Source organism: Manacus vitellinus, unplaced genomic scaffold (genome assembly GCF_001715985.3).
Source record: "Manacus vitellinus isolate BGI_N305 unplaced genomic scaffold, ASM171598v3 scaffold_37_pilon, whole genome shotgun sequence".
Taxonomy (NCBI): Eukaryota; Metazoa; Chordata; class Aves; order Passeriformes; family Pipridae; genus Manacus; species Manacus vitellinus.
This window is the reverse complement of record NW_021940517.1, coordinates 7635319-7644898: the sequence shown is the minus strand read 5'-3', so window position 1 is coordinate 7644898 and position 9580 is coordinate 7635319. Positions and strand designations below refer to the sequence as shown.

The window sequence follows — 9580 nt, the reverse complement described above, 5'->3', positions numbered from 1 at the left end:
GGGTTTCGCTGTCCCTGCACCGAAGGTAGGGGCCGGGGCACAGAGTCAGTGTCACCAAGGTTGGAAGAGACCTTCAGGGCCATCCAGCCCAGCCATCCGCCCGGCGGTCCCACTGTAACCCTTAATCCACTAAACCGCATCACCCCGCACCAGATCCGTACGTCTCCTGAACACCTCCAGGGACGGTAACTCCACCAGCTCCCTGGACAACCCATTCCAATGCCCGACCACCCGAACAGTGAAAATATTTTTTTCTAATATCTAATCTGAATGTTCTCTGTCTCAGCCTAGTCCCTTTTCCTCTGGCCCTCTCACTGCAGGCACGGTAGCAGAGGCCGGCCCCCGCCTCACTACCCCCTCCTTTCAGGTAGTTCTGGGCAGGGTCGTCCTTTGCTGTAGGTGTTGGGTAACTTGTAGTTTCCGTCTCAGATGCTTGGCTTGGAAATAATTTACCTCCCCTCCCCCCTTTTTTTTTTCACATATTGCTCTCCTACAGGCTCAGCTGTGCTATTATAGCCACCACTTTTATGTGGTGACACTTATTCTTTTTCACTCTTGGAAGATGAGCAGATAAAACAGTGATCTCTTACAGTGAAGTTGTTGCTGTGTGAGACAGGGGTCGGTGGCAGCTCTCAGGTATTTAATCGGCTGCATTCTAAACCCTCCTGGCAGCTCTGCTGTTGGCTTCCAGGATAAGAATGAATGCCAGAGAAAACTGTTGATTAATCCAAAATGTAGAGCTCTTCTCCTGTGGCTCTTCATTATTTCACGTCTTCAACATTTTTTTAAATGTTTTAATAGTTAGAGAGGTTTTAAATGGAGTTGTAAGCATGGGCAGTGAAGGGACTCAAATCATGAGAAATAAGCTGATATTTGCTGTGCTGAGTTGTTTCTGTCGTGGGAATATGTCTATTTCCTTTGGTAACTACTCTGAAGATAAGAAGTTACCATTAAAGTGAAGTTCCCTGGCAAGCAAACATGACGTGATCAGCAGTTCCATGGATGGAAAAGTCAATAACTAGATGGGTTGAAAATGAATATTTACCTGATAACATTTAAACGCAACTAAAGAGCATTGGTCCTGCCTTGATGGATTGAATTGTTGAGTGACCTGTGTTGATGTTTAACAGCAAATTAATTCCGCTCTCTGAAAGCTCCTCCACAGCCAGCCATGTCTGTCAAATATTTCATCTTCAGGCCCCTGCTCATGTGTGTAGGATTTTAGGCACATACCTCTTGTGTGTCTTTTGAGCACTTTTTTCCCTGCAGTGCAAGTCCTTCATTGGGAAGTTCTAGCACAGTAAAATGATATGTGCTTGTCTTGCTCAAGCAGACTCGATTTTTAGCTGTTTAATCAGCCCTGGGGTTTTCCTTTGATGCCAAATGCATCGTAGGAGAAATACCGAATTACATAAGATTCTTGCAGTCCAGGTTTTCATTAACTGAGCCTCTATCCAGTCATGTTATGAATAAACCTTAGAAACACTCTGGTTAAGAATTGTCACGTTCTTTGAAGTGGGAAACACATCCATAGTGTTTTGCTGCAGGGTGGCAGTTGTCATTTGGAGAACATCATTGTATGACTTACAGTCCTTGCACATGATGCACTGTCTGCTTTCAGTTGTAAGGCTTTAGTTAATATTAAGGAACTTGGGTTAATTTATTTTTGTAGTAGTGTAACAGATTCTTTAGTATGGGTGGTCTAGCACTGGTGCCACTGATCTGGTTATTACAGCATTTCTACTGTTGGGTAGACAGTAAGGCTTGGGCTATAAAATATTTGGCCAAAAAGGTCCAGTGCAGCAGCCACTTGCAGTTCTTTACATGAAGGTGCTCCATTTGTTGGGCAATAGTGGGAACATGTGATGGAAAACTTGTAGAAACCACCTTTACAGCACGTTTTTTTCACTAACCTTCTTAGGATAAATTGTTTTTCAGCCTCTGTGGTGCAATGTCAGCAGAATTTGGGAAGGAGAGGAGTTCTGACAAGTCAGTGGATTGCCTGTCATATTTGGTCAAGTGCATGCTGGCAAATGAAGAACAACTATTTTGTTTTGGCCTCGCAGTTACATTGTACATCCCTGTGGGCTGTGTTAGGACCAAAGTTTACGTTGCAAAGGCCCAGCATAAAAATGAGGTGGCTAGATTCAGGTTTTGGGGGAAAAAATTTCCTGGAAGTTTCTGGAAGGCTTGAGGAACTACTTCCCTTTGGTTTTCCAGATGTTTTAATTTTATTTAGCAAGTTTTGTGGGTGGAGTTTTTTGTTCTGATTTTTTTAGGTTTTGGTGTTGCTGCTTTGGGGGCATGTCCATATTTAGTCTTGGGACCAACAGATAGCAAAACCATAAACATCTGCTTGGGTTCCCCAGCTATATTTTAAGATTACAAGAATTTAGATGTGTTTACTATTTGCCTTCTTGAATGAATAAAATAGAAAGTGTTCTGTCACTGATCTCCTCATTCAGAGACAGCTGGAATTCCCGACCAAGCTGAATTTTGCACCTTCTGCCTGGACAGTGGCACGAGAGGAGGGCAGTAGGCGGGACTGTGCGGATGGGAGCCGAAAGTGCAAACAGCTTTTTGTTCCTCCTGCTCCTTTGTGGGACTGTTTGGGAAGCTGCTGGGGCTGTCTGGGGCTTTTTGCAACCCATGCCAGTGGCACAGGTTATCCATTGGTTCATGCTGGAAACTCGCTCCCGGTGTACAAGGGCTGGCCTGGAGGGCCTGCAGGTCCTGTGCAGTTCAAGAGCTGCAGCTCAGCTTTCAGTTTTGGGTGGATACACTGCATTTCCATGTTAATAAAGATTCCTTCTATAAAACGTTGCCCTTCCCATTTTTAATGTGGTTATCTCTGAAGTGTTTCGCTTTCTTGGAGGTCCCTAAGGGAAAACAAACTTGGAGAGGTTTTTAGATTTGTTTTTTTCCCCCCCTCAAAGTCATTGCTTTTTGCTTATGGTATTAGAAATGTAACTTTTGGCTGTTGGTTACAAAGATATTTTGAAACCAGTGTTACCAAACAATATGGGAAGAATTCCTGAATATCCATCAGAGTTATCTGGGTTTTGTAATTGATTTATCTAGTGGACTTTTTAAAGAGATCTGTAGAAGAGTATTAAGAAGAAGAAAAGTTGCACAGTAATCAGACTTGAAAGATTCAGTAGATCAGTGTTCAGTGTCTAAATCTTGGTGATTCTTCATATTCCTTTACTATTTTCAGGTTAAAGTACATGATTTCAAATGTGTGTGATCAGTGGTCAAAAACTTTTATTAAATAGTTGCAGTTACCTGCATGTCCTGTATTTCTTTATCTCTGAATGCTTAACCTGGTGAATGATACCTTTTATAACATTTTAGAAGATGTCATAGTCACGCCAAGAAAACACAATTTTCTCCTTAAAATGTTATATCAATATTAAGGTCTTACTCTTTGTACTTCTTTTTGGTGTTTTCACTGAATGCACTACAGTTACAATGTGGCTTGTTTTGATAATGAAACATTTAAGTATTACTTCTGTTTTAATTAAATCTTAAAGATTTTATGTATTAGCAAAACTTGTTTACATAGTAGCGCAGTTTCAAGTTTTGTGCAAATTAATGCTTCAGAAAAGTTTTATTAGCTAGTTTTATTAGCACTGATTTTCAAGATAAATTCTTTAATAACAAAAATAACCATAATAAAATTGTAGTACGCTACAGTTCTATACAACGCATTTTTCTGTATATAATGTTGTAAAATAATGTACACAGGTCAATAAGTTGTAGAAATCCAGGTGCTAAGGGTTATTAAGGTGTTGTAAAAGGTAGAAAGGGTGATCCATGTAGTTAGAATGTGAACTCCCTTTATATAAAGATCGATTGATCGTTTCCACAAATGTTATGTGTTATGTTATCACTCTGCTAGGAAATACCATTCCCAAGTGTCTTCATCATGTGGACAATTGAAAATTTTTAATTACGATTTAAAACTGCTAGTCATATTTAGAAGTATTTCCAGCTTGTAAAATTGTCTCAAAAGAAAAATCAGGGCTGTGTAACAGTTGTTCTTTGTAAATACAGTTGTTCTCTGAGCACCGAGAACAAATGGTGAGAGGACAGTTTAACCACAGGCTGTATTTAGAAGTTTTATTGGTGTAACTATTTCAGTTGATGAGCTGAAGACTTAGAAGAATGATTATTCTAAGGAAATTACCAGTATTAGTATAATTATTCTTTCTTGTATGAATAGCTGCTACTATAAAAATACCTTTATACCTGCCTAGTTGCTTTAAAAGCCACTTTCATTTTAATTACAATTATCACACAATCATTTTAATTACCATAGTTTTGCTGGAGTGGTACAACTTTAGTAGCAGACCAGCTTTTTTGCCTGTAGGTTGGGCAATTAAATTTGTCCATGTTTGTTCCATCTCTAGAGGTTTGCTTTCCTCAGGTTTCAGAAATGTATCCCTCAGTATTGCTCTTGCTGTGGGATGAGGAGATACTGCCAAGGTTCCCAAGCCTTTGCTATAAAGCAGCTGGGAAAGTGCACCTTGCATGTATCTGCTGTGACCTGCTGAAGTCCCTGTTGGTGGTCCACCATACAGTTCAAAACTAGATAGCTTTGACTTGTAGACAGCTCTTGTGTGGCTTATTGTTAGGAATCCTGTAGAGAATTCCTGTATGACTAATTCTCCTTGCTTCTGTGTGCCTCTAGTGCTCGAGGTGTGTGTGCTGCAGGCCCTGCACGGTTGGTGTTTGCCGTAGCCGCAGGAGAAGAGTTGCCATTTTGGGTTGGTGTGCGACTGCCAGCCCTCATTAGACCTCTAAATGATGTTCTGTCGCAGAGAGTGGGCTGCAGTCTTGGGTTCAGTCTTCGATGTTTGGAATACAGTAGCAGTTTTTTATTCTGAAAATAACTTTGATTTGTTCACGGTTTCAAACTGTAAGCTGAAGGGCTTTTTAATTGCAAATTAAAAATGTAAAATGTTTTTATTCTTACAGGAAGGAAGAAACAGAAGCTTGCCAAAGAGAGAGCAGGGCTTTCCAAGGTAATAATGTGTTCAATAATGCAGTGCTATTTTGAAAGATGTTTCATTTGTGTTATTTGTAAGATTTATTTAAATCCAGCATTACAGCTGGATTTTTTTGATTGCAGCATTACAAATACTTCTGCAAATATACAGTCTTTAGTTTTTTTAATGCTCACAAATACGATTGTTCCTTTTTTGTTTCAGACAGAGGAGTTGTACTAGAAAGTACAACATTCACTGTGTGATTTTTGTGGTGGTTTTCTCTTTGTGGTATGCACAAGGACTTTCCAGACTTAAAATCATTGATGGGATACATGTAAAACTGAGCGTAATATGGTTTTTTACCATAAGTATTTGATTTCCCTTTCCTTATCACCAGGAAGAAAAGATAAGGTTTTTCTTAAACAACTGTAAGAAATATAGTTGTTATAAACGTAACACACCTTAGAACTTGTATTTACTACAAAATTGTGTACTTAATAAAGTGAATAGTGGTATTTCAGGCTCTGTCTCTACAGATTTGCAATGCAATGATATGAGACCTGAGTCTGATTTTCAAAAACATTCTGTGTACATTTAACTTAGTGGTGACACGTATTTTTTTGCCAGTGTCAGTGTAACAGTGTGGTTGTGTACATGTTTGATTTCAGTTGAGAATGTTTTCTGCTAACTTGTTTATTACTTGGTGTTTAAGGACCAACTTAACTTTTACTCTGTGTGTCATAGTTGCCTGATCTGAAAGATGCTGATGCGGTTCAGAAGTTTTTCCTTGAGGAGATTCAACTTGGCGAGGAACTGCTAGCTCAAGGTGATAGCATTTTTTATTTTTTTTCTGAAGGGTAAATTGTAAAATAATTTTTCTTCACCTTTGCTAGAAGATGATTTTTGTATACTAAGATATTTGGGGGAGTCAAATTCCTCTAGGAAATCTGTTTACTTGTTTCTAACCTTTTGTGTTCGGAAGATCCAGCAAGGAGTTTAATCCACTGTTGGTGGGTGTTTTATGTAAATGTGTTACAGTGTGGAAGAAGGTTGATTTCAAAACATTATAATTTGTCATACAGGTGAATATGAAAAAGGTGTTGATCACTTGACCAATGCCATTGCTGTGTGTGGACAGCCCCAGCAGCTACTACAAGTTCTACAGCAGACTCTTCCACCACCAGTGTTTCAAATGCTTCTAACTAAGCTCCCTACAATAAGCCAGGTATGTGAAGCGTTTGGTGTTGTTTGGGGTTCGAAGTAATTGAACTACTTAATTTATCCACTACATCAGTCTTGAGTATTGGGTTTTGTAATCTGTTTTTTTTAATACGTTCAGTTAGATTTAAAGAAGCTTTTTTTTCACCCGAGACATTAAAAAGTGAATATGAAAATCTTCATGTAGCATTAATAGCAAACAGGATAAAATAGAAATACAGTGCTTCTCTTGTGTGTAGGGTATGCTAAGCTCTTGAAGTAGAGAATCTGACTGCAGCTCTGATACTACAAGTGAATCCACTGTTTGCCAAATACAAGCTGGGGGAATCAGAAGAGCGGTAACTTCAATGCTCTGGGTCTTGAGTTTGTTGGGTTTTTATTAAATTACATATCTACAAGTGTCTGTGAGTGCTATGAAAGTCCATTAAAATTAATCTGTTGCTCTTACTACCCGGTTGCTTCTGGGCCAGCTATAAAAACAAAATGTTAACTAGCCCCAGAACACATGACAATATTGGAAGCTTGGGAGTTTCCGCGATGAGAAAAGTGTTAGTAGATCTGTGTATAAAATACCCTCCCTTTTTAGTCTGAGTACTGTGCAGGTAATGTTGGTAATATGCTGGCAGGTGAGTCTGTTGTAAAATAAATAATATGTTTTATGTTCTTGGAAATGCAAGGGTACTCCCTAATGGTGTTACCTGACATAAAGCAGAGGCTCAGTGCTGAGTATCAGTCAGCTCTTTTTACAGCTCAGGCCTGGTTACATTTCAGGTTAAGGTACCTAGAGTTAGTGGTAACACCAAAAAGTGTCGGGTACAGGAGATGTAAATGTCAGGGGCAACAATTGAGCAAAAATGTTTCCTATGAGAACAGTGCCAAAACCACACAGAGATCATTGCTTGAGGCTGATAGGATATTGTTTATCTGTCTTTGGCTTTATTAGGCATTGTACTGTATGTAATTTCTGTGGAACTGACTTCAAAAACTTAAGTCAAATAGATTGCCATTTTTAACTTTAATCAGTTTGCTCAGTAATTACACTGCTTAATGTTCAGTGTAAAATTACATTGCTTGATAATCAGTTGCCTGCTGTCAATTTTATGTAATTGTGAATGAGTTTTTCTCCTTCTTACAGAGAATTGTAAGTGCACAGTGCTTGGCTGAAGATGATGTTGAATGAGGTCACACCACAACGGGGGGAAAAAAAGTTTTCTTACCCCAGAAGATGAGCATCAGTAGGGGGATAAAGGGGCAAACATAGTAGTTAATGGACTGTGTACCACATCGGGTTCTACCAGAGTTAAAATTAACTTTGTGTAGGTGGGTTTCGCAGGATTTTATTTATTATCCCAGTGAAAAGTGTATTTTGATAAGAATTCATTTTATAAATACACTGTGTTGAGTTATCAAAGTATCACTTCATTATTATTAAAATACGCAGTTGTAATGTTGTACATATAAGACATAAAACTACGACCTATTGAAAACCCAATGCTCATTTTTGAAAAAAACAAAGTTATGGCAATAAAGATTTATCTGCACTTGTGTGTCCCTATAGTACTACTTTAAATTTCAGAATATTTGGGTGTCAGAGCAAATGATCTAAAAATTGCAACATTAAAATTTATTTTTAATGTTATGGCTGGTCTTCCAATGCTTTTAATTAAGCTTAAAACCTTGTGTCATTTCCTGAAAAAATAAACATATGATCATTAAACAGTAACAGATCACCTTAGAAAGACAAGCAAATCACAGTGGTAATAGATGCTGGCTGCAGAAAGAGTGACAAATCCATTTCTGTCAGGAACAATAACATGTAAAATGATGCAAGTCAAAACTATCTGGCAAACATGAAAGCTCTGTTAATGGCAGGTGTCTGAAACAAAGCTGTTTGGAATAGAACCTGGGGCAGGTTGTAAGAGCACAAAGGTGGTTTTTTGAAAGCTTGAAACTTTTTTGCAAGATATACAGTTAACACTTCAGTCTCTAGTCTTCAAGAACGTAGAAAATGGTTCTTAATATTCTTTTTAAGGCATTTGCCTTAAGGAAAAAATTGCACTGATAAGGTAAGACAATGATATCCCTGGGGTAAATAGTTAAAGCTAATGGAATTAGATGTTGTAAAATTTTGGTGTGGTGTGGTGAGTTTTCCTCTGCTAGTGCAAAGGAGGCAAATAATATACAGACTCAAGTGAGTAGCAGAAGTGGACTTGTGAAAGCAAGTTTTTCATGGATAGGATCTTCTAAATGTCAAAACAGATTGGCTTTTGCTGTTTTCTGGGTTTGAGCTATCAGCACTCAGGTGGCAGAAGAAACAATTAAAAATGTAGCTTTATCTTTTTGGCATGGTGACTGATTTTCAGCTTGAGGAGAATGCTTTGAAGTGTCAGTTTTCAGATCAGCTGACAGTTTGTACTAATGATGCTGATAAATTAATGGGTAAGGTACAAGGTGGCATAGTCTAAGTGAGGTACTTTGAGAGCACTTTAGCCAACATTCTCATCTGTCTCTGTCTCATTTCAGCCTGGTATAAGTTTCTGTAAAGGCAGATTCTCCTCAACAGTTCAGAAATTGCCTCATACAGGATTTTTCAGAGGTTAAGTGAATAGCTGATTGTGACCTAGCAGCAAATACCTGAGTTTCGGTGTAGAAATGTTTCTTACTGAGTCAGTCTGCTTAGATAATTTGCCATGGAAGAGTAATTTCCCTTAACCCCTTGAAAACATGATTTCCAAAGATTTGAGGTGCTATTGAATCATTCTGTAATGCGACAAATACTGAAGTTAATGTCTGGTGTGAACAAAAATTTCTTGAACAGCTGGCTGTAGTTTAGTCGTTGTCCTCGAATTGTTCAGGTAGCATAAGGTAAAAGTAAAACTTAATAGCCATATTCTTCAGGTGACAATGGATGAGGTGCTCTTTTAATTTATTTTAGAAGGACAGAGTTATTTTGCACTTACTGTGAAATTGCAGAAGATTATGCTTTTAATGAGGCTTTTTGGAGGAGTTTTTCTTTTCTAACTCTTATAAGTAAAAAGTAGGAATTCATAGGTTATGTTGACAGAACTGTTAGCATATTTACCTGCTGTCCTTGCTGGTGGTGGTCACTTCAGTATATCTTTTTAGTTCAGCTTTTAACATTGTCTTAAGGTAGATCAAACTCTTCCATCCTGCCTTGAAAAACAAACCCAAACAGCATAAGACAAAAGTAGCACCCTTCCTTCAAACCTGAACAATTTTCTATGCTCTTTGGTGTAATGATGGCAATTTGAATTCACCTTTTAGCTTACAACAAATCTCTTCTGAACTAAGTGTGTTTTAGCAAGCCTGGGTGTCAATTCTGATCTTGATGGAAGGCTTGGTGATACTCT

General features: G+C 38.4%; 1 protein-coding gene and 1 non-coding gene across 2 annotated transcripts in view; both read left to right on the top strand.

The window, feature by feature from the left end:
* Nucleotides 1–7750, top strand: part of TOMM20 (translocase of outer mitochondrial membrane 20) — an 8705-nt gene extending 955 nt beyond the window's left edge. Inside the window, exons 2-6 of the mRNA XM_029961593.1 lie at nucleotides 1881–1989; nucleotides 4981–5027; nucleotides 5736–5817; nucleotides 6074–6216; nucleotides 7345–7750. Of these exons, the coding sequence (XP_029817453.1) occupies nucleotides 1881–1989; nucleotides 4981–5027; nucleotides 5736–5817; nucleotides 6074–6216; nucleotides 7345–7389 (426 nt within the window). The 3' untranslated portion in view covers nucleotides 7390–7750. The remainder of the gene's footprint in view (nucleotides 1–1880; nucleotides 1990–4980; nucleotides 5028–5735; nucleotides 5818–6073; nucleotides 6217–7344) is intronic.
* Nucleotides 649–783, top strand: LOC112841205. The gene has a single exon (XR_003212826.1). It is a non-coding gene; the product is annotated as a small nucleolar RNA SNORA14 (small nucleolar RNA).
* Nucleotides 7751–9580: the final 1830 nt, after the last annotated feature.